The sequence below is a fragment of the Crotalus tigris genome, unplaced genomic scaffold (assembly GCF_016545835.1).
Source record: "Crotalus tigris isolate CLP2741 ecotype Arizona unplaced genomic scaffold, ASM1654583v1 scf7180000019154.1569036, whole genome shotgun sequence".
NCBI lineage: Eukaryota > Metazoa > Chordata > Lepidosauria > Squamata > Viperidae > Crotalus > Crotalus tigris.
Window position 1 is genome coordinate 137886 of NW_024097404.1, and position 24863 is coordinate 162748.

The 24863-nt window shown below is 33.8% G+C and overlaps 1 protein-coding gene across 5 annotated transcripts in view; it reads right to left on the reverse strand.

The window, feature by feature from the left end:
- Positions 1-1086: 1086 nt before the first annotated feature.
- UBXN7 (UBX domain protein 7) overlaps positions 1087-24863 on the reverse strand; it is a 34148-nt gene continuing 10371 nt past the window's right edge. For 3 of the 5 annotated variants that reach the window (XM_039360087.1, XM_039360088.1, XM_039360089.1), the window contains exons 5-12: positions 22370-22482; positions 15676-15822; positions 15406-15496; positions 14839-14966; positions 13770-14154; positions 6807-6886; positions 6282-6485; positions 1087-5451 (exon numbers count right to left, since the gene is read on the reverse strand). In XM_039360087.1, coding sequence (XP_039216021.1) covers positions 5290-5451; positions 6282-6485; positions 6807-6886; positions 13770-14154; positions 14839-14966; positions 15406-15496; positions 15676-15822; positions 22370-22482 — 1310 coding nt within the window. In that variant the 3' untranslated portion in view covers positions 1087-5289. Of the gene's footprint in view, positions 5452-6281; positions 6486-6806; positions 6887-13769; positions 14155-14838; positions 14967-15405; positions 15497-15675; positions 15823-16404; positions 16503-22369; positions 22483-24863 lie in introns of those variants that run through there. The other 2 variants (XM_039360091.1, XM_039360090.1) reach the window with 2 other exon arrangements.

The window sequence follows — 24863 nt, forward strand, 5'->3', positions numbered from 1 at the left end:
AGTCTATAATTCAGAGCTTGAAAATTTGATTCAGAGCTTGAAAATTCTTTCATTGAGCTATTGCTGATGAATTAATTCAGCCTTCCACAATGCAACACTCAATGTAGTTAATTCCCAGCGGCTGGGAATTTGGAGGCTCTATAAAGTATGAGCAACAGGTTTTATGTGACCAAAAAAATTATATAAATGAGCTGTTTCTGGAAAAGTAATGGGTGGTAACTATTTTTTGTTCTTCTTCACAGAGTCTGCTGACATAATAAATCTTGTAAATATTGCGCAAAAATTACAATTAGTCTTTGAATCTGTTACAGTTTTAGTATTCATGATGACTCTTCAAATCTCATTAGCAAATTTAAAGCTTGTATGATAGGAAAATCTGAACATTTAACTTTCAAACCAAAATGATTAATGAGTGATACATAACAGATTCAATTTTGGATTGGCTTATTTGTTATGTACCATTCTCACATACAAGTATGGCACAATGAAATTACCCTTTACTCTGAGCCCGATTTTTACTTTTGTAGTAACCTACCTGCACCAGAGGATTAAGAGAGAAGTCTAGGATACATTGTGCGTTTCACGTTGGTTTGAATTTTAGTGCTCCTTTGCCCTACATCTCTCTTAAAAAAGATTTTGCTAAATTTTGTTAATAGGGCAAATGCTACTGTAAAAATAATCCTATCAAGAATTACAGATGGTGAACTATCTGCTCTCAGAATAGCTTTTTTCCAATTCTGGGACAATTATGAATTAGCATAGGTGAAATGCTTATGCTACATAGATTTTAAGTTTTGATATCTAAAAGTAACCAAGTGAATAGAATCATAGAACATTTATTTGGCATATGCACTTACTAATTATATACTTACTAGCATCTGGTTAAAAAAAACACCTTAAGACGCTGTGCTGAAATCACAACTATTTCTTAGTCTAAGGTGTAGAAGAGATTTGATTTTGTGTAATATCCTGATTTTATTTTCAACAAACCTCCTCCTCCACTGCAAAGTCTTCCTTCCTTCCTTCCCTCCCTCCCTCCTCCCTCCCTTCTCTATCCCCCATTCCACACACACCAAACAGACTAAATAGTGAAAATGTCTGATTTATTTTCAGGATCAAAATATTACATTAGGAAGGACATTTACACATATTTATAAAAATGCAGCAGTTGTACATATAGATCAGAGGTTGCCTTGAGTTTGATCGTTCTCATCACAGCACGTGAAATCTCTTCCCCCATCTTAAAATTATATCATAATTAAAAGAAATGGCTATTAACAGTGTAGACAACAGTTTTACATAGCTCAAGTTATAACAATATAAAGCTAGCAATCCAACTTTAAAAAGTTAATGGATTTTGAAGGAATCATAATTTTATCAGAATCCAAATCACATCCTTCAAACTTAAATATTGATAATACTAATATCTCAATTTCTCCAAACAGATAAAACTTTCATTTTAAAATTTTGGAATGCCTTTTGAATTCACCTTCTAATATTACACCAGCAACAATGCCACATATTTAAAAGTGAAAAAATGCCAATGAAGAGGTAATCTCAAATGATTTTGCAGATGGTAGGCTTGTCAATATCAAACATTATTGTTGTTTATCAATTGATTGCATTAGACACTCCCTAAACTCCAACTGCCAGCAATGCGTTGTTGTTTAGTTTTGTGTGCGGGGGGGGGGGGAGTGCTAGTCCTCCAAAGATCCTTTCAAAGTTCTCTGTGACCACTAATCTGCTTCAATAGCAAATTAAAATAGGATTGAAATACTAGAACCCCCAATAGGTTCTATTCATTTTTTTTGCTAAAAATTGTCTCTAGAAATAACAATATAAAAATTATTTTACATAAGATAGAATGATGTTTAGGTCTAGAAACAACAGAGGACAATCTAGAATCAGGCATGGATTCACAACATCTTTTACATAATTCATATCCATATTCCTTGAACAGTAAGCTTTAAAACAAAAACTTGTAAAAATGTTAGTAACAATAACTTTTAAATTATCCAATTATAATAATTTTGTTCCTAATTTAAGATTTATGTGCTGCTTTTCCGCTTGGAAGACACTTTCTACAGTTCTCTCCTTCTCAGAATATCTTAGAACCACCATACATAAGGCCTTCAGGTACTCATCTAAATCTTTTAAGGATATTTTGCTAAATTATTTTTCTTCTGGCTGAAGAAACTACTTGGATGAGCAGCGAAAGGTTTCAACCAAAAAGAAATCCAGTTGCCATGATTCAACTTCCAGACTATTTTAAGGATAAGAATAAAAATCAATAAATGGAAGATATGTAAGATAAAGTTATAAAAAATTAACTAAATGTTGATTAAATGAAAATTTTTGCAGTTATCCTGGTTTCTGTGCTTGAATCAGCTCCACTCCAAACATGCCATTCACACTTTTTTATAGATTTTGTTAAGGGAAGTAGTGGACATGTAGAAACAAGTTTGCTGCTTACCTAATCTCTAGCATACTCAACAGTACTAGGCCAGAAATCTTGTGGGTTGTATTATAGGAGGGCCTTTATTATCTGCATTGGGCAACCTTTGGGTAGTCAGGGTCCATATTCAGGGGAAGTGGAGGCTGGCTAAAGCTTGCAGTTAGCAAGACAAAGCAAGGCAAAAATAGCAAATCACACAAGAGAACAGGCTGCAATTTCCAGGGTACATTTTCCCCTGGTACTAAGCATATGCAATATTCTGTTTGCCTCATGGACAACAGCGGGTATGAAATCTGACCTTTAATGATCAATAATGTGCTACCAAAATAACTGGTACAATTTCAGGGTATTTTGAGAACTGCTCCGAATATGAATGAAAGCACTTTCCATTTAAAGGCAATGCCAACATTAAGTGCAAGAAATTCTGAGAAAAGATCAGATCTACTTTTGCTGCTGTAATAAAACAAGAGTGAAAGAAAGTGATCCATATGTTTATGATTAGGTGCAGGACAAGGTAAATCCAAAGGTGTCTTTTTTTATAGTAACTGTAGAAATCCTTCTCCAGAAAAGCTCATCTGGCATATTGTTACATCCTTATGCTCAGCAGTGGGGAATAAAAGGCCCTGATATAATTTACTAATTGATACCTACATGGATTTGGGGTGGGATAGGAGCTGGGTTAAATTGGTATAAACTACTGAACAAGGAAAACATTATATTTGTGTTGGAAGATTTAAAAAATAAAGTTTAATGACTTGTGGCGATTACCACTGCCATTCTTCCAGTAGTTTATAAACTGCTAAGGAGTTTAACAAACTGATTAAAGGCTTTTAAAAATTTTCTTTAAATATGGTAGAAAATGCAGATCTTATTCTGAACTTTTGTAGGATAGCTACTGACACCTGAGCCTATCCAAGCATATGGAACTTTTACAAACATTTCCAGATTTCTGTATATAATAAATTTATGAGTAAACAAGTTATTAGTTTGGATGAAACATCACACAGCTCATATACAGATAGGAATAGCTTTTTAGAGCAGATCAAGAACTTTAAAAGATTTCTGAAAGGTAAGACAGAAGGAAAGGTCACAAGAAAATTGAAGGAAAAATAAAGTGTGAAAGATGGTTAAAAAAAAAGTTAGAGCAACAGTAGACAATATTTGATACGAATAGTCTAGATAAATTTTAACAGATAATACTAACTAGAGCATCAACCTTCACTGTTCTTTTTACGTATGTCTCAAATGTTTGTAGGCATCAATTTTAAAAAACATTTTATATTTAAAGCTAGATTTGTTACTGAGTATATTGCTGGGTCTCCATTAATTTAGGAACACAATAGCTGCATGGTTTTGAACATAAAAGCAATTGTGGCCTATGTATAAAACACTTATTAATCCATGTTACATTTGTCTTATATCTGTTACTAGTATCTGTACAGGAAAAAAAACTAAGCAGGGAAATGTTTTCATTCTACAATGCAGTATAAGTATCTTTAATCCTTAAATTCACATACATGGATCAATAAAATGTAATGGCAATACAACCCTTCCTACTACAGTTTAACACCAAATATTACCATATCCAAAATGATCCAACACTCAGCTGCCATTGTATAAAATCTGGAGCACATCTATAATTTTTTGGCCGTTTAGAACAAATGATGGCAAGCAGCTATTTCTTTGTTTTTTTCAAACCGTATTTATTGTTGGGAAACCATGTTTACTGGTTTGTACTTTAATTGAATTTTATTAACTTAATTAAATTCATCAAATTGTTCATCAAAATTTTTTAAAATTACTGAAAAAAATGCTTGCTTGGAGCCCAGAATCTGTGCGCGTTCACTAAATGTCAGTGGGAAAAACATCCAAATGGCAGAGTAGTGAACGAAAACCTTAAGAAGATGTTTTATATGTTTTATATTTAATCTCTATGAATGTTTCACTGCTGGTAACATTTTGGAAAAAAAAAGAAAAGAAAAGAAGAGAAATCAATTCTCTTTCTACAATTTTAACTGTGAAAAGGAGGAAGCCTGCAGTTCTGGGTTACACAAGGCAACTTTATACCACTAAGTACATCTATTATTTTTCTTTATTACGACATTCCTCTCTAACAAAAGCAGTACATACAAATCAATTTAAAATAGACACTTTCATGTACCACATTCTACAGTCCCTTTTGCAAAGTCAATGATTTATGAAAGGTTACTTGGGCAATAAATCTAGCACATCATTTGTTTTTTTCTTGACTTGTAGCCAAAACACAAAATCTCTTCACATAGTCATTAAAACCTATGCTTCTTTCCTAAAAAGCCTGTGCACAATAAATGTGTGACATTTTATTACATGCAACCAGCAGCCATATAGGAAGCATTCTGATTTCAGAACATGTGGAACCCAAGGAAAAAGAACACATGCTGAAAACCAAACAATGCACATGTCAATTGGAAACACAAAATCTCTTCCATGTAGGTAGATTGCATATATTGACATGGTTGTCTGAAGAATTCCTTAATGACTGGTTATATGATTTTTGAAAAATGAAAAAGATTTCTTTTTCTCAGGGGAAGAAAATTATTCTTGCTCTTGGTGTTCTCTTCTGCAGCATGCTGGATGTATAGGCAACTTTATTTTGAAACAGCAACAAACTACTGAACACATAAGCTTTCTTCCAGCATCAATACCAAATGAACTTTTTCTGCCATTTTCATTTTGTTCACTTACTGAGGATAGCATACAGAATGGGAAGAAAGAGAAATCAGCAAATGGCTGCCTGTTTTCGATTCTGCATATGTACTAGTTAGTACTGTAGGTGAAGATGACAAGGGAGAAAATTAATTCCTTTCCTGAACAAATACAGTTTCTTGTGGACAAAGACCAGCTTCCTGCAATGTAATGTTATAGTCCAGATGGGAGAGTTTCCTCCGGGGAAAGTTGGTGAGGAGTTCAAAACGTTCATTGGGGTATCCTTTTGACTGTACATGTCGGATGAGAGCCTGCGGAGATAGGGGAGAGCACTATCTTGATCACAGAACACAACACATGGTATTAAAACAATACAGTATTTGTTACTGGAGGATATATCAGCACAAACTATTTGTATACATACAGTTGTATGAAGTTAAAGAAATTGGGAAAGACTTGAAGGGTGTTCAGTTAAGCAATAGAAAAAGTACTGTTTATAATGTTGTTTGCATACAATTGTTTGTTGATTTTTTGTTTGAAATATGAAATGATATATTTGGGATAATTTTCAAAAGACTTTAGTGAATCAGCACATCAGTAAATGAATCTCTACAGTTCTATTCTGTAAATAATTTCAGTAAATTGTCTGAATTTATTCTTCCCCTTTATGATCACTATAGTTAGACAATAATTTGGGATCTATGTACACCATGTGAAGGGCGCTGTGGAAAGCACAGTTTGAGAGAAACAAAATAAATTACAGACTTTTTTTATACTTTCTGTCCTTTGGCTGATTACAAATATAAAGAAGTTTCATCAACTGTCCATAGAGATTCATACAAAATGAGCATGTTTTCACATACATGTAAATTCCTCATCTTTCCTTCACAGATTCCTTTAATACTTCCTATCCAGGAATGGGGTTGAGCAATCTTTCTGCAGCAAGTCTACTGCTTTACTTGCTAATTTTGAAGTGAGGTAGTAGTGGTGGTGGTGATGGGGACAGGTGGCAGAAGTGAAAGGACTGAAGTTTTGGGTTAACATAGGGATTCTGTGGGACATTTACAACCCAAAATGGGAAGCTTTGTACACCTGTTTTTATTGTTGTTTTTATTGTTTACTTTAAAAAAGTAAAAATCACCTTGGTATTTCGCTGCTGAATAGAAATGCAAAATAGTCCATGCATGAAGGTTATTATATTTTTGCAAGATGTGGTACTGGCTATCAGCTTGGTTGACTTCATAAAGGGTTGGATCAATTCATGGAAGTCTTGAGGATCAATGGCTACTAGCCTTAATGTAACTGCCTCCAATTTCTGCGCTTCATTGTGCAAGTTGGTTGTCCACTGTGAGAACAGACTGCTAGATTAGATGGGCCAGGATCTGATATAGTAGGACACTGTTTATGATCTTATTTTTTTGCATTTTTTAAAATCTGAATTTTATTTTCACTTTTAATATTCTATAAGATAAACAAGAATACAAACTAACTTCCAAACAGCAAATCTTGAAATGCAATCATAGTTCCCATATATTGTTAGATTCATCAAAATTAGAGCTTAACAAACTTGAAGCATACATATTTAATACATATATACAAAGCTGAGAAATGGTAAGTACTAAAACAAGAACTGTATCTACCTTGATGTTTAATTATTTCTACATACCAGAAGCTTAGCTTGTTCAGGCAATGAAATCTGTTCCCTCTTCCCATCTGGATATCTTAACATTAGTTGTGCTTTTGGTCCTGATAAAAAAAGTTAAATGCTAAGTACAACTGCATTTAGTTTTTGCCTTTATTACTTTGATAATGGAATAACCACCACATAATAAGGTTTAGTAGAAAACAACAAATGAATTTAAAAAAATCTTTTCAAAATGTCAGATTTAGGGGGGTGATTAGTGATCACTCCTCAAACCGAGAAAGATTATTATATAATGAAAAAAAATCCTAAATAATCAACTGGAAAAATACTTTTTGGCTTATTAAAACAGGGGTTCCCATTTGGAACTAGGCTGCGCAAACGGCAGGCACATGCGCTTGGGCACGCAGCTCCATTTGCATGAGTGGCGGGCACTCGCATGCATAAGTGAAGCTCCATTTGTCACTAAAACAATGTCTCTCAATAGATGTTGATGCAATTAAACTCTCCCATCACTACAGATTCATGCCTGTTTTGCTTTTGAAAGGTGTCATGCATGTTTTCCTCTTGGTTGCACAGGCAGTAGCAAAAACCAAAAAGAGTATTTATAATTTTTGTTCTTTTTTCTGGTTATTTTAAGTGGGAATGGATTTTTTTTACCCTTCAATTATTGTATTCCAGGTTAGTAGTACACACTCTATACCCTATAATGAACATCTCTGCATCTGCGGAGCGGCAGAGATTGAGGACCTGGTTCACATCCTATTTCACTGCTGCCTGTATAAGAGGGTGAGAGACAGGTACCTTGGCCTATACGCTAAACAAATGACCCATTGGGACCCCCATATCAAAATAACTTACCTTATGTGTGGCCAGAATTTGAAAATTACATTTAACACAGCAGAGTACCTGAGCAAAATGGTTTGATCGAGATCGTCATATGTGAGACTGATTGGGGTAGATTGTAGGGGTGATAGTGAAATATAATTTTATCATATTTTATCTTTTTATCATATTTTATCTATCTACATCTTAAATTGCCATATTTTATTCTAATTTCATTTTAAAAATGTATTTTATCCCAATTTCATTTTAAATTGTATTTTATTTTTATTTTATCCTAATTATATTTTAACTAATTCCATTCTAAATTGTTTTTACTGCATTTTTAGTATAACGTGTGTTTGGAACTCTGCACCTTGATATGGTCCATGGGCTAATCAATAAAGATTATTATGATTTATCATCACATATATTAGCAGGAAGAGATTACTGTCGGTGGACTTGATAATCCTTGGGATTTGCTGTGATATCTTTTATATTTTCACAGACAGCACACTTGACAAGTCAATGGCTACAGCCAGCATATATTAGTTTTGATCCTCAATTGTTTTGATTCTTCATTTTGTTTTCTAATGGGACAAAACCACATTCTTTCTCTCCTTTAAGGAACTACCATCCTATCTCCCAATATGAAGTGCCTCTTATTCTTCCCCTCAATATTCAGAGTTTGTTTTATCTTCTTCAAAAATGTGAAAAGTGAGTTTTAGCACCTTCTATATCACTTGATTCTGATAGTTATTATCATACACTGGGCTTCTTCCTCCATTTGACTGTCTTCCTTAGAGTTGTTTCCAGTGTTAGTTTAAGTCAGTGGTTCTTAACCGGGGTGATTTCATTTTTCAGGGGGGCGATGGAACAAAAAGGGGCGATGCGGGGGCGAAGGAACGAAAAGGGGGCGATATGGGGGCGATGGAGCGAGAAGTTTTGGGGACACTTTTGAGACTTTTTCGTACAGTGAATCGCTGCATATCTGTCGTACAAAAACATCAGATTGCTCGCTATTAGTGGATTGAATTGTGTTTTCAAATGTTCCTCCAGCTAGCTTCAGTACAGAACGCTGTACATATGTGAATATTCATTGTTTATCTTCATGTGCGTTGTGCAGCAGCCTCTACCTTTTTTATATTTCTTTTTGCATTTTAAATTTCACTTGTAATTCAATCATTAAATATTACTGTTTTTTTTTCAGTTTCATTCCATACAGAATTAACCTTGCGAACTCTCAAGCTTCCTACTTCCCTTATATATTCAAAATGGACAATATTTAATATTTATTGCTATGTATATGTAGGGATGTGGGTCTATACATAGGTTGTTCATAGTATGTTTAGATGTGTGTCATGTATGTGTTTCACTTTGAGAGCGGGCAAAAATTTCATTTTTGATGTGTGTCATTGTGCCCACAGTATAAAAATGACAATAGACTTCCGGTGGATTTTGCGCGCGCGATGGCGGCTACTTTGTAGCCGTCTCTCCTGGGTAAGTGTAAGAACCGCTATGAACAGCAGACACCAGCTGTTCAGCGGTTCAAAATCCCCCTCCCGGGCAAAGGGGGGGGGGTAGAGAGTGTCTGAATAGTGGTAGAGCCTCTTTTGCACCCCCAAGTTTTTTTTGGGGGGGGGGTGAAAGGAGTGCTCCCACGGAGTTCAGACTTGTCTCCGCTTCCCAGCTGTTTTTGTCCTCAGGGACAAAACGAGCCGCTGCAAACACCTCCGTGCTTAAGGAGAACTGGTGAGTGCTTTTTTTTATAAACGGACAGAGCTGAGTAGAGGATTTAGTTTTTGCTTTCTTTGATTTATTCGGATTTTAAGTTTTAAGACTTGTTTCTATTTTTATTCTCTCTTTTTATTTTTCTTTCTTTGTTGAAAGGGAAAGTAAAATGGCGATCGGCAAATCTTTCGGTGTTTTTTTTCTGGAAGTTAGAATGCTGACCGGCAGGCCTTTTGGTGTTTCTCTTTTTTTCCTTTCCCTTTCTCTTTTTATTTTCTTATGATTGGAATGGTTGTTTTTGGTATTTCTAAGTATTTTTTTTGGAACGGACTTTTTCTATTTAATTATTTTTTTTTCTTCTCCCCCCCCTTTTTTTTTTCTTTGAACTCCCTTCTTTTTATTGTAATGACCCTTTTTTGAAGGATTTTTTTCTGTTTAATTTTTGCAATTTAAGAAGGAGTAAAGCTTTTTTTAATTCCTTTTCTCTTCTTTTTTTTCCCTTTTTTCTTTTTATTATAATGACCTTCTTTGGAGGGAGTTATGATTTTTGAAGGAATTTTTATAATTTTTTAAGAAGGACTAAAGGTTTTTCTCTAAGATGGCTCCAAAGCGTCCAGGTATTTCTACAGCTTTTAAATCAACAGTTTCACCCTCTTCTGGGGGTCAGCTAATAACTATGAAGGATTTGCAAGACATGATGGGAGATGTTATAATTCAAATTAGGGCAGAAATGAAAAAGATTTTAGAGGAAAATAATAAGATCTTGAGACAAGATTTTGTTCTGGCTTTAGAAGGAGTTGCTTCTGTTCTTGAAAAGGTGAACTCCCATGTGGAAGAGGTAGCTGAAAAAGTGGATATAATGGAGGGGAAAATTGAAAGTATGGAAAAAGAAATGGAAAATGAGATTCTTATGCTTCAATATGGACAAATGGAATATGCCTTAAGAATCAGAGGCCTGGGAGAGTCTTTGCAAGGAGATCTGAAAGAGATGGTTGCAAAGGACTTTGCATTGATTTTGAATAAAGAAAAAGAGGGAATACTTAGTGAAATTGAAAAATTATTTAGGGTTAACTCTGTGGTGGCAGCACAGAAGAATCTGCCAAGAGATGTGGTAATTTACTTTGGTAAAAGATCTTTACGCAATGAAATTGTGCAAGCCTATTATAAGAAGAGATTTCAAATTGCTTCACAAGATGTTATAATTTTTAAGGAGATCCCATCTAAAATTTTAAGAAGAAGAAAGGAGTTTGCTTTTCTAGCAAATGAACTTAAAAAGAGAAAAATTTTATTCAGATGGGATGTTCCGATTGGAATGGTGGTGAACTACCTGGGGACATGTTATAGACTTAATACTGTTTCTCAAGCAAAAGATTTTTATACCTCGGTCCTGGGGGTATGTGTATCGCCATCTATTAAGTTTAAAGCTTTGGAAGAAAAGAATGTAGAATTACAGTTTGAAGAGCCTATATTTATGAAAATTGGGGAACCCTTGTTTGAGAGGTCCCAACAAGTCCAGGTTGAGGAACAGAAGACAACTTGTGTAGCATACAATTGCAAAGAAAAGCAGCAACAGAAGAAGGTCTCTGAATTTCTGGGAGAAGTTAGACCTACAAAGTCTTTGGAGCAATTTTCAGAAATGGAAATTGGGAAATTTCAGTTTGAGGGGCACCAACAAGAGAGGAACGGGCAGAGGATAACTTGTACAACTTATAATTGTGAAGATCAACACAAGGAGGAATTCACTGAGGAAGTTTTACAGGTATCGGTCCCTGAGACTTGTGCAACATATAAATGTAAAGAAAAAGTAACATATAAACGTAAAGAGAAAGACCAACAGAAGAAGGAGGTTGAGGAAGTTTCACAGGTACTGATTCCTGAGCTTGTGGGTCAACCAGGACTTACAAACTCTTTGGAGCGATCTTCAAGGGCAGAATTCCACGCATTCTTTTCGATGCTTGCGGGCAAGAGAGACTGATATGGATTGTGCTTATAGTAGATGCAACTGGCTATTAGACAGAAGATTATGGATATTGAATGAAAATTTTAGATAAGAAGTTTGTGTTTATAGTGGATGCAACTGGTTATTGGACAGAAAATTATGGACATTGAATGAGAACTTTAGACAAGAAGTTTACTATTGAGATTGTGGGAGAAGTAAAACTTATATCGTTTTTGGAAAATGTCTTATGTAATGTCTAAACATGTGTTTTGGGATAATAATATATTTCAGCTTTAAGTTTTAAATCTTTAATGATAATATTGTTTAAACTTGTGTTTTGAAGGGATTATAATTTGTTTATTTCAGTGAGGGGATTCTAATAAATTTGTGTTTCGAAGGGAGTATAACTTGTTTAAGTTTCAAGTAATGCTTAAATTTGGTTTTTAAATATTATTATTAATATTTCTAAGAGAAAATAATTTGTTTAATTAAATGTATAGATTTGTTTAGGAAAGAAAGTAATGTTTAAATCTGTGTTTTTGGAGGAAGTCTATATAGAATGATGATTGTATTTAGATTTGTTTAGGATTCAAAAGTGTTTCAAGTTTTTAAATATTATTATTAATATTTTTAAGAGAAAATAATTTGTTTAACTAAATGTGTCTAGATTTGTTTAGGATTTTTAAGTTTTTTTTTTTTTTTTGGATAGGTGAGAAGATTATGAAGACTGAAGGAAATATGTATTTACTTTAAGTTTTCTAAGAGTATTTAGTTTTAATGGTATAACAAAGGTTTATATGTTTATTTTTTTGTATTAGGATAAAGAAAGAGGGAGAAATTAGATTTTATATTATAGGCATAGATATTCAAAGAAAGTAATGTTTAAATTTGCGTTTTTGGAGGGAGTTTATATAGAATGATGATTGTATTTAAATTTGTTTAGGTTTTAAAAGTGTTTTAAGTTTTTTTCTCAATTAAGCCTGTACTTAGCTCTGGGAAGTCCAGGGGAGGGTTTGGGAGGTTGGGGAGGAGGGGGGTGAGGTAGGGTTGGGGGGGTATGGGAAGGGGATTTGTTTTTGTAAAAATTTAAAAATTTTCAATAAAAAAAAATGACAATAAAGGTTATCTTATCTTATCTTATATCTTATCTTATCTTATCATTACATTTAAGTGTCTTGAATAAATAAGATAATAATGAAATACATGTATCACGAAGTTTGGGAATAAAGTGACGGGTGGCACCAAAATTTTTCAAACAGTTGAGATATGGGAAAAAGACTGGAAATAAATTATTTGCATCAATATGTCCTGATGACAATTTTAAAGAAAACAAAAAAAGTGTTTGCATAAATTGAAGAATTATTTCCTATGTTGTGATTGAGAGGTTATGTTGGGGGAGGGGAGCGATGACAACTTCCTCATTGGCTCAAGGGGGCGATTAATTCAAAAAGGTTAAGAACCACTGGTTTAAGTAATACCACCTCCATTTTTTAAAAGGAAACCTAAACTCTTTCTCATTAGACGAAATGTGGTTCTTTCACAATAGTTGTGCGAATATGCTAATAGCGTATTTTTTTCTTCAAGGATTGCTATAAGCTTGCATTTGCTATTAATATATATCACATTATTTTTAGGTAGAAAGTCATATATAGCACAAACATCAAATTCCCAACTTCTCTCAGTATCCCCTAGGTCAGGGGTAAGCAACCTTGGCTCTTTTATGACTCATGGACTTCAACTCCCAGAATTCCTTTTATTTATTTAGTCAAATTTAGAGGCCACCTGACTCCTAACAACCAGGGAGGAAGGGGGGTTACAATTTAGAAACTGAAAAATATCAGAAAACAATTCATGAACTGTTCCAAGTAATACATAAACAAATATGCCATTTAAGAGGGACTCAACCATCACTTTTTCCAAACCTTCTCCATTAGCTTCGTAATCTGTCCTCCCAATAATTTAACAATATACTATGGTTGATAAATATATTATGGTTGAAAACCTATTTTGTATTATAATACCGTCCTGACAAAGAACCAATTATGTGAAGTTACTGAAATTAAAAAATACTATCCCCTATAAAGAAAACCTTCAGCTGAATGGTGATTCATGGCAGTGTTGTAGAGTCACATACAATTATACATTTTAGCATGCACAACACTTTTATCAATTTGTTATACCAATCAAGTTATATATGTTTTGACTGAACAATACATATTACTTTTCATCATTGAAAGTACAATTCCCAGCAGATTCAGCTAGCTGCCAATGGAGAAGATGCTGGAAGTTATTGTTTACAAACTTCCACAAAAGAACAAATTTTTAATCCCTCATGTAGATTGTGAACTGCTTAGCCAGGTTTATACTTTTTTACTACTTAGGTTCATTCAGTTTATTAAGTGCAGCAGAAAGGAAGAAATACTCTTTGGTAAAGATTTCTTGATGAGACTTTTGTAAAGTTCTGAAATTGACTAAGTGACAGGAACCATACTTACCATTCACGCTTGGTTCCTTCTGTAAATCTTCTGGCTTAGTTCCAGTTTCTTCTAGCACTCCTGAATCTAGAGAAGATAGTCCCCTGTGGTTTATTGTCATCTCGGGTTCAGTTCTTGGTTCAGGTTGAGGTTTTCTGCCTTCCTCTTTTCTACATCCCAAATCCTTGTGTGGAGATTTTCTAGATTTGGCAGAACTTTCTGGCTCATCATCATCAGAACCACAAACAGAAATAAACTCCTCACTTCCGGAGAAAAGCTCTGATTCAGACTCTTCATCTGATCTGCTTTCCTGCTTGATTTGTTCAGAGTCAAAATGTGTTTCCTGTAATGATGCCCTGATTGCAGCTTCCAACTGGCTATCTTCACTCGCATCAATCAAGCTCTCCTAATCAATCAATCAATCATAACACAAAAGAAAAAGATGAGTTACTTTAAAACACATATTTTGAGACAGTGAGAGGGGAAGAGAAAGGCTCCATATACTTTTATTTCTTATTAAGAATAGCTGGGGAGGAAAGCTATGACAAATCTAGACAGCATACTAAAAAGCAGAGACATCACCCTGGCAACAAAAGTGCTTATAGTCAAGGCCATGGTTTTCCCAGTTGCAATGTATGGCTGTGAAAGTTGGACCATAAGAAAGGCTGAGCGTCAAAGAATTGAGGCCTTTGAACTATGGTGCTGGAGAAGATTCCTACAAGTCCCCTGGACTGCAAGGTGATCAAACTGGTCAGTCCTACAGGAGATCAACCCTGACTGCTCTTTAGAAGGCCAGATCCTGAAGTTGAAACCCAAATACTTTGGCCACCAAATGAGAAGGAAGGACTCACTGGAGAAGGGCCTAATGCTGGGAAAGATTGAGGGCAATAGAAGAATGGGATGATAGAGAATGAGGTGACTGGATGGAGTCACTGAAGCAGTAGGTGTGAGCTTAAATGGACTCCAGAAGATGGTGGAGGACAGGAAGGCCTGGAGGAACGTTGTCCATGGAGTTGCGATGGGTCGGACACGACTCCGCAACTAAGAACAAGAAGAATAAAAAATATACTGTTTTTGTCATTATACTTACTGAGCGAGTACGTTTCTGGGGAGGGCTAGTGGAATGTCCATCCAGTTGTCCATGTTCACCTAGGAACCCAGTCACTTGGTCCAAAAAAGAAGTTACATCTAATTGATGCCATTCCACTAGTTTCTGCCCTGTTAAAAATAACAATAAATTGTACTTCAGTAACCAAAATCTTAGATCACCAAAATCATCACAGATGCTATTTTAATTTTTTATTGATTCTGTAGAGGCAAGAAACATTGTGAATAAGTAAAAAAATCAATGGCTAATTAGAAGCTCTTAATCCTAAGTATCACAATAGCCAATTATATTAAAAGGGATTTAAAAAACATAGGCAAAGCAAACATGAATATTAAATTTAACATTAAATGTAAACATTAAACCTATTATACTTGATCAAGTTCATCTGATATAGACTGGAAATATGGCTAATTGGTCAGTTCTGGAAATCTTGCCGGCAAATACGGAAACTATAATCCTTCCCTTGTTAAACCAATGACATTATTTATCGTGTTATATAAGAATACAATTCAGAGTTAATATGCTTTCAGCCTTTTTTCCTCTTCTTACCTGTCCTGGGGTCCAGGATAGACACATAAGGGAAATCTCCCAATTTATAGAATTGTATGTATCTTTGTCCTTCCTCACTGTCGTGGTATACCTGTACAATAGTCAAGAAGGTTCATTTAAAATTCTTGAAAACATTTGAATATTAAAGCAATTTAGCATTTGTTAATAAAATCTGATACAAAATATGATATGAATAAGGCCAGAGTAAATATCAAATAAATATTGATTGTTTCTAATTTTTTAGTTAAACTGAAAATAATGCCTTTATACCTGCCAAAAAATGAAGTGTTCCCGGATAATATTTTTTACAGCATCATTGCTCCAAACATCACGATTGAGACATTGACAGGCAAAATCCTGCACATTCTGTATATTAATCATGAGCCACTTGTTCTGCATTTGACCACATTCCTTGGCCTGAAGACAAACAGAACATTAAGAACATTAGCCAAAAAAGAAAAAGTTTTCAAGAAACAATGCCAGCAATGATGGCTTCTATTTATTGTTCTAGGCTTTTATAAACCCTTTTTTATTTGTTAAATTCTATCAGGACTCAACAATTTAATACACGAACAAGCATGACAAGCAGCGTGCAGGGTTAGAAGTCTCTGCAGGTCAACTTGTCATATCAAGATTACACATTGGTAATCTCAGACCGATGAGTGTTAACATGCCAAAGAGAGAAAGTTAGGAAAATAAACTTTCTTTAATTCCAAAACTGACTGGAAAAAAGGGAAATAAATGAATAAAACACTTAGAAGAATATATGGAATCAGTTGCATTGATCTGATTACAAAGCAAATTATCTGATTCAACAGACAAAATAAATTTGGCAGATTAGGATTAAGATTCTTGATAGATTGTTGTTCAACTATTCATTTCCTCTAATTTACCATTCATTCATATATGTTATATTGTAGTATTATTGGTGAACTTTTTGTTGACCAGATTGCAAGTGGGGGAGGTGGCAGGGTTTGAAGTTGCAGGAAGAGATCTTACTGGTTTGAGTCTCAAAGCTGGCATTGCCTGATTGGTTGGTTGCAAGTTAATGTAGGAGTTTGATCAAGAATGTAATTCTGATCGCTGAATTGTCATACCTGTTGAAAAAAAGAGTGCTATATCAAAAATTGGAATGGTCATATTTCCTAAATAACTAGGACAAAAATATTTGGGATTTCCTTAAAGGAAATTTACTCATGAGTTTAATTAGTTATGAAAAGAAACACAGATTCATGAGTACCCCTTTTTGACTATGCATCTTGGAAAATAAGATTTCACTTTTAAAAAGTGAAATATCTGATCCATTGGCCACCGAATAAGCACCACAATGGACACAGAAGCACTCACCTATATTGAAATAAAGCAATATAGAACACAGTTTTCACTAGGATTTTATAACAAAACATCTTTTTCAGGTCAACCACTAAAACAATATTGTAGTGGAGACATTTCAGTGCCAAATAAATATAAATAGGTTGATTTATTATTGGAGGAAAAGATAATTTGAATAGCCACTTTGATTGAAAGACAAAATTTATATAATCTTATAATAAGCTTATATATTGCTTTTGAAAATTTACAAGTAAATATGTATAAATTGTGTGTACACTTCCAGTTCAAACTTCATTTTATAATTATATTCCATAATATCTTTGCAAGACCCAAGCACCAATGAGATCCTTTCTTTCACTCATGGAAAAATGTGCATAAAAATAAGCCTGGACTTTTTCAGGGTTTTCAGTTTTATACTTGATTGTTTAGGTTAAAATGTTAAAAACCAAGTATTAGTTTAACAATTTTTTGTTTATAGTATTTTAATTAGTTAATAGTTCAGTGATATAGATTTGTTTTATTTTGACAACTAATTATTTAAATAGAATTTATAAATGGCAAGACATTCTATAAATTAAATAAAAACCAGCATTAAAGTTACTGTGTTTTTATTATAATTTTAGTAATATTTAAATTTGTTAATATGTAAATTGGTATTCTATTTTTTCTTATTTTTTGGTGATGGAAAAATGACCATTCTACAGTTAAAGTTATGTTAATAAACTCTTTTCTTGAATTAAAATGGAAATATTTCTTCTCAGTAATTTTATTCTGTATTGGAGATTAAGAGATGTATATTTTTCAGCCACTAATACCTGCTATGACAATTAAAATGCCAATATGCTGGAAGCCACTTGAACATCTGAAGAAATATTTTAAGAGAATTGCCTCAGAATAGATACTTGCATTAGGATTACAATATAACATATTGATCCAGGATGTTAACCAACTGACCAGGTATTGGAGTAAATCAACACCATAATAGTAAAAAGTCTGATCTTCTCCATTAGTTAAATCAATGAAATGTATGATAAATGCATTATTATAATATAACCATAATAATATTTAGAAAATCTCAAAAATGCACATATCAACTAAAATTATCTATATTTTTATGATTTGTCTTAAAATTATAAAACAGTTGATTTATTAAATACATTGCCTCCCTATTGATACTGACATTTTCTCAACATGCTTAATATGGCTGATTCTTTTTTTAATGTATTTGAATTTGACATATGAATTCAAGATAACAAATCTTGCTTATAAACTGAAGAAGCTTCTTGGATAAGAAGCAAAACGTCTTCAAGGAAAAACACCTTTGGACTTGCTTATAAAACTTATAGTGGACTAGGTTATGCAGCATGACTTAAAAATGGAACTAAAATATGTTTTATGTTTATCCAAAATAGCTGTAGCATTCAAAGAATTCAATGTACATTTTACTGGGTTCTCCCATGCTATGGAAATAATTCAAAGACACTTCAGAATGTTCAGTGGAACAAACATAGTGCTGGCTCCAACTCTTAAAACAACCATACTTTTACTGGGATTGTGCAACAGCTACACAGTCCTATTTACTGCCCTAGAAAAGGAAACTAAATAACGCAAATGTCTTTTTTATCTAGCTTTTTTCTACACCGCAATATTGTTTATATAGTTTCACCTATCTGGCTTTATTACACTCAGAAAACTATGTATAAATTTGTCAAGTAAGTTAAATATTTTTAGAAGAAACAGAAGGCTTAATAAATAAGTAGCAATAATAAATAAATATCAATATGCTAAAGCAATTGCAGAATTTAACACAAATCTGATAGTTGTGTTAAATCTACAACCTAGTGTTTATAATTTAATTAAAACATTTTAGTTTAACTCAGAAGGTAAATGAGGGTTCTACTTTTTCACACTCGTTAAAAGAAGCTAAATTATGTACCATGAATGTATTTTTAATGAAACACTTATACGGTTTCATTTCCATATGAGTTAAACTTTTAATTGCATATAGGATAACAATAATGAACAGATATATATTGACCAAGCTTAAAATCTGACCCCCTGCCCCAGAAAAAAAATCTTGAAAGCTTAACTGTAAGTTGAACACTAGTGCAGTGACTGCTGATATATATATAAACCAGACTATAAAGCACAAAACCTTTAGTCTTAAGCCACAATTTATGGCTTCTCAAAACTATTCAAGCACACTACCATATAAAAACCCCATCATAATGGTTTACCTTTGTGAGAAGTTTTGTTACAGAAGTGAATGTCTGTAAAAATACAACTTCGTGTATGCAGTAACATTATTTTTCAATAATGAAGGAAAAGCAAATGATTTGAAAGGAAAGACTGAAAAAGTAATGCATGTACAGATGTGGAAGCTAGGACAGCTGGCAGAATAAATATTAGGAGGAGATATAGTGATTCCTTCCCTTTTCACTTAACTCCTGTTATTTTGTTTACTACTTTCTACTTTTTTTCTGCACTTTCCACAATGTTCCTTAATATAGAAGGGAACAAAGTGATGAGTATGCATGTATGTGTGTATGGGGAGAAAAAGGTCTATTTTGATAAGTTCCTATAACTAACTTGGTTAATGGTAAATTACAGGTGGTCATTGACTTATGACCACAATTGAGCCCAAAATTTATGTTGTTAAGTGAGACATTTGTTAAGTGAATCACTGCAGTTCTTAAACTATTAACATGGTTGTTAAATGAATCTGGCTTCCCCTTTGTCTTTGCTTGTCAGAAAGTCGCAAAAGATGATCACGTGACCTTCGGACACACCAACAGTCATAAGTATGCGTCAGTTGCCAAGCATCTGAATTTTGATTACATGACCATGGAGATGCTGCAAAGGTCGTAAATGTGAACAATGGTCATAAATCACTTTTTTCAATGCTACTGTAACTTTGAACGGTCACTAAATAAACTGCTGTAAGTCAAGGACTCCCTATACAAAATTGTTAAATACTACATGTTATTAAATAAAAAACAACTCTACTCTGGATTTAGGATACAGTGAGGGAAAACTTTTTTGATCCCCTGCTGATTTTGTACGTTTGCCCACTGACAAAGAAATGATCAGTCTATAATTTTAATGGTAGCTTTATTTTAACAGTGAAAGACAGAACAACAAAAAAATCCAGAAAAACACATTTCAAAAAAAGTTATAAATTTGTTTGCATTTTAATGAGTGAAATAAGTATTTGACCCCTTTGCAAAACATAACTTAGTACTTGGTGGCAAAACCCTTGTTGGCAATCACAGAGGTCAGATGTTTCTTGTAGTTGGCCACCAGGTTTGCACACATCTCAGGAGGAATTTTGTCCCACTCCTCTTTGCAGATCCTCTCCAAGTCATTAAGGTTTCCAGGCTGACGTTTGGCAGCTTGAACCTTCAGCTCCCTCCACAGATTTTCTATGGAATTAAGGTCTGGAGACTGGCTAGGCCACTCCAGGACCTTAATGTGCTTCTTCTTAAGCCACTCCTTTGTTGCCTTGGCCATGTGTTTTGGGTCATTGTCATGCTGGAATACCCACCCACGACCCATTTTCAATGCCCTGGCTGAAGGAAGGAGGTTCTCACCCAAGATTTGACAGTACATGGCCTCGTTCATCGTCCCTTTGATGCAGTGAAGTTATCCTGTCCCCTTTGCAGAAAAACATCTCCAAAGCATAATGTTTCCACCTCCATGTTTGATGGTAGGGATGGTGTTCTTGGGATCATAGGCAGCATTCTTCCTCCTCCAAACACGGTGAGTTGAGCTGATGCCAAAGAGTTCAATTTTGGTCTCAGCTGACCACAACACTTTCATCTGAATCATTCAGATATTAATTGGCAAACTTCAGACAGACCTGTACATGTGCTTTCTTGAGCAGGGGGACCTTGCGGGCGCCGCAGGATTTCAGTACTTCATGGCATAGTCTATTATCAATTGTTTTCTTGTTGACTATCGTCCCAGCTGCCTTGAGATCATTGACAAGATCCTCCCGTGTAGTTCTGGGCTGATTCCTAACCGTTGTCATGATTATTGAAACTCTACAAGGTGAGATCTTGCATGGAGCCCCAGACCGAGGGAGATTGGCAGTTATTTTGTGTTTTATCCATTTGCGAATAATCATACCAACTGTTGTCATCTTCACACCAAGCTGCTTGGTGATGGTCTTGTAGCCCATTCCAGCCTTGTGTAGGTCTACAATCTTGTCCCTGACATCCTTGGATAGCTCTTTGGTCTTGGCCATGGTGGAGAGTTTGGAATCTGATTGATTGATTGATTGCTTCTATGGACAGGTGTCTTTTATACATGTAACAAGCTGAGATTAGGACCATCCCTTTAAGAGAGTGCTCCTAATCTTATTACCTGTATAAAAGACACCGAGGAGCCAGAAATCTTGCTGATGGATAGGGGATCAAATACCTATTGCACTCATTAAAATGCAAATCAATTTATAAATTTTTTGAAATGTGTTTTTCTGGATTTTTTTATTATTCTGTCTCTCACTGTTAAAATTAACCTACCATTACACTTATAGACTGATTATTTCTTTGTCAATGGGCAAATACACAAATAATTTTTTTCCTCACTGTATGCTTATAGGCAAATAGTACACTGTGTGTAGGGCAATCAGTCAAGTCTTGATAGGAAAAATAACTCTGAAAGTGACTTCAAATGCAAATAAAAGATAAAAAAGCCTGATATTATTTTCATATATAATTGCTGCACAAAATGTATTACTTTTGAATAAACTTATTTCCATTCCCCCCTTGAAGCAACAAGAAAACTGTTGCAAGGGGGTGGCAGTAGGAGATCATTTATTTCTGTCCTGACCTTTTTGGTAAATTCAATTCCAAGAGTTTTTAATTTTTTCAATAGGTTCATTTAGTATATAGTAACACCAGGAAGGGTAAGGAATGATTTAAAGATTAGTAATTTAGGAAACTATTGATTTTCTTCCATTTACAAAGTCCAAAACTGCAGTTCCAAGTTTATTAACCAAACAGTAAACAATGAACAATCAAAAATTCAAGATTCTGTTTTATACTGACTATTATACAGATCAATGGCTATTCTAATCCACTACAGTTTAGTTTGGTCATATTTTTCTCCAATAAAAATCTTTCTCAACCATGTCATACCAATGTAAAGAAAAAATGTGGTATGTTTTTGAATTATAATTATAATTCAAATTATATTAGTATAATATACAATAATATAGTAGAATACAATAATATAGTATTGAATTATAATTCTTCCTACAAATCTATTAAAGGAAATGATTGATGACAGATTTCTAAACCTAAAGATAGAAAAAGACCAATCCTTATTTTATGTATATATGTTGTCATTAGAAAATGATCATTTAATTCATATTATTCAAATCTATTTCTTAATTACTAACTTCTACCTGAATACTTCTTAATGAAAGAACACAGTATGAGACTAATGGATATAGTCAAAAGCTACTTCCTCAAATGAAGTTATTAATTACAAGCAACTTCCTCTACTGCAGTAATAAAAATACAGATTGCTGGAATTGTTTATACACATTACCATGACATAATTTACACATGCACATGCACAGCGATACCAAAGCCAATCCAAAATTCAATGCATCAAAATGACCTACTGTTTCAAAGCTTCCTTTATGCATCAAATCAATTGGCGGTCTGAAGAGATCTGCAAGGGTAGTGAGCTTCTTATCTATGGCTCCTCCATTTCTCAATTCTTGCTCCTGCCGAACTATAGAGCCCCAAAACAAAAACAAAGACAAAATATTCACAAGAGCAGATTCAGTTACTTCACCAAGTGCAATGTGATTGTACTATTGTGATTAGCCTAAATCAGCTTTATACTAAATATCTTTTAGTAATAGCCATTACATGTTTATACATTTTTTGGCATGAAAGCTGACTGGGCAACAATCTGGCTCTAGTCCAGTCACTCTTCCTTGGCCCAACCTACCTCAGAGAATTGTTGTAGGGAAAATAGAAGACAGGAATATTAGGTATGTTCACTAGTTTGGTCTCCCTCCCTCCCTCCCTCTCTAACTATCTGGAAAAAAACATCATCATCATCACTATCATGTTTAGTAATAGATATTCCATTCCTAAATTTGTAATTTAAATATTCGCCAATTTTTTAAATATTACAGGATTATTGTTTTTGGCCTCCTGGCAGATTTTTTTTGTTCCCTTCCTTTAATAACAAAGCAATGGGTTAATAATCAACCAGCTCTTTTTTAAAATAGTTATATAGTAATTAAAATTTTGGTTTCTAAAAAGTGAGGTGTGAACAGAAAATCTCTATTAGAATCTAGTTTTTACTCCTTTCATCTAATTCTTGCCCTTCTTTACCTGCTCCTTTATAAGATCCGGAGTGCACTTGGGACGGTTGTCCACATGTTCTTGTATAGCTTTCTCCATCATCTGCACCTTGGGTCCTGTCTGATTTGGTATATTACTGATTCTATGGCTCTGGGTACTTAGTGCCTGTTCTTTTATATATATATAGATTTTATTAATTTTTATAGGGTCAGAATTAGGGTTGGAATTTAGGTTAGGGTTAGGGTTTTTCCAAATAACATTTTCAATATTTAGCAAACAGCATAATGTCTGGGTACATGTATTTAACTAACAATAATAGATATAGTTAATTATCATGAACAATATGTTAATTCATCATTCAATAGCCTTCCTCTTGCTAATATATATTCAAAATTACATATCACGTTCCCTTCTCTCTGATTCATTTTTCTAGCCATTGATAAAAATTATCCTATGTTCTAAAGTACACTGAATCATCTTTCTCTTTAATCTTTAAAGTCAATCTATCCATTTCTGCACACTCTAGGATTTTCTTAATTACTACTTCATCAATTGGTAAATTTTCATTTTTCCAATGTTGGGCAAATACAATTCTTGCTGCCGTTACTATGTGTAGTATTAGATATCTGCAATCTTTCTCATAATTAGCTTCTATTATTCCTAACAAAAATAATTCTGGTTTAAAGTCTATTTGTTTTTTAGTCATTTTCTCCAACCATAAATGTATTTTAACCCAAAATCTTTTTGCTTTGGGGCATGTCCACCAGATATGATAATAAGTACCTGGTCTCTGTTTGCATTTCCAACAATTGTTTGAAGTATTTTTAAACATTTTTGCTAATCTCACTGGTGTCATATGCCATCTGTAAAACATTTTATATAAGTTTTCTTTATATGACGCTGCTTTAGTTAATTTAACATTTCTTTCCCATAACTTTTGCCAATCTTCTATTTCTATATTATATCCAAAATTCTTTGCCCGTATCATTGTTTCTTTTACTTGTTCTTCCTCCATCTTTAAGTTTAACAGAAATCTATAGAGTTTCTTAATCAACTTTTCATTTGTTTTTAGCAATATCTGATCAAAGTCTGTCTGTTCTTTATAAAATCCTGTTGGTTTAACATCTTTTTCATAACTCGTTTGAATTTGCAGATATGGCCACCATGCTAAATCAATACCTTGTTCTTGTAACTCTTGTCTGTCTTTCAATTTTCCTTCATTGTCCAAAATATCCTTATAAGTCACAACTTTATCATAGTTAATTAAATTTGGGTAAGCAAAAGCTTCCATTGTTGAAAGCCATTCAGGTATCTTAATATAAATTTTTGCTTTTATTCTTTCCCATTCTGAAAGAAGCGCATTCCTTATAAAATGGTTCTGAAAGTACCTTTGTATTTTATGTTTTCCATACCACAGAAAGGCATACCAACCGATTTGCAGGTCATGCCCCTCTAGGTACAATAGTCTTTTATCTCTAAGCATTATCCACTCTTTAAGCCATGTTAGAATGGTTGCTTGGTAATATAACCTCCAGTCCGGCAGTCCAAATCCTCCACTGTCTTTTGCTTCTTGTAGCATTTTCACTTTGATTCTAGCTTTTTTTCCTTGCCAGATAAATTTCAATATTATTGTATTCAGTTCATCAAAAAAGGCTTTTCCCAGCCTTACAGGGATCATTTGAAATAAAAAGAGTATTTTTGGTAAGATATTCGTTTTCACTGATGCTATTCTCCCCAACATTGAAAGTTGGAAGTTTTTCCACTTTTCCAAATCCAATTTTATTTGTTTTAGCAGTC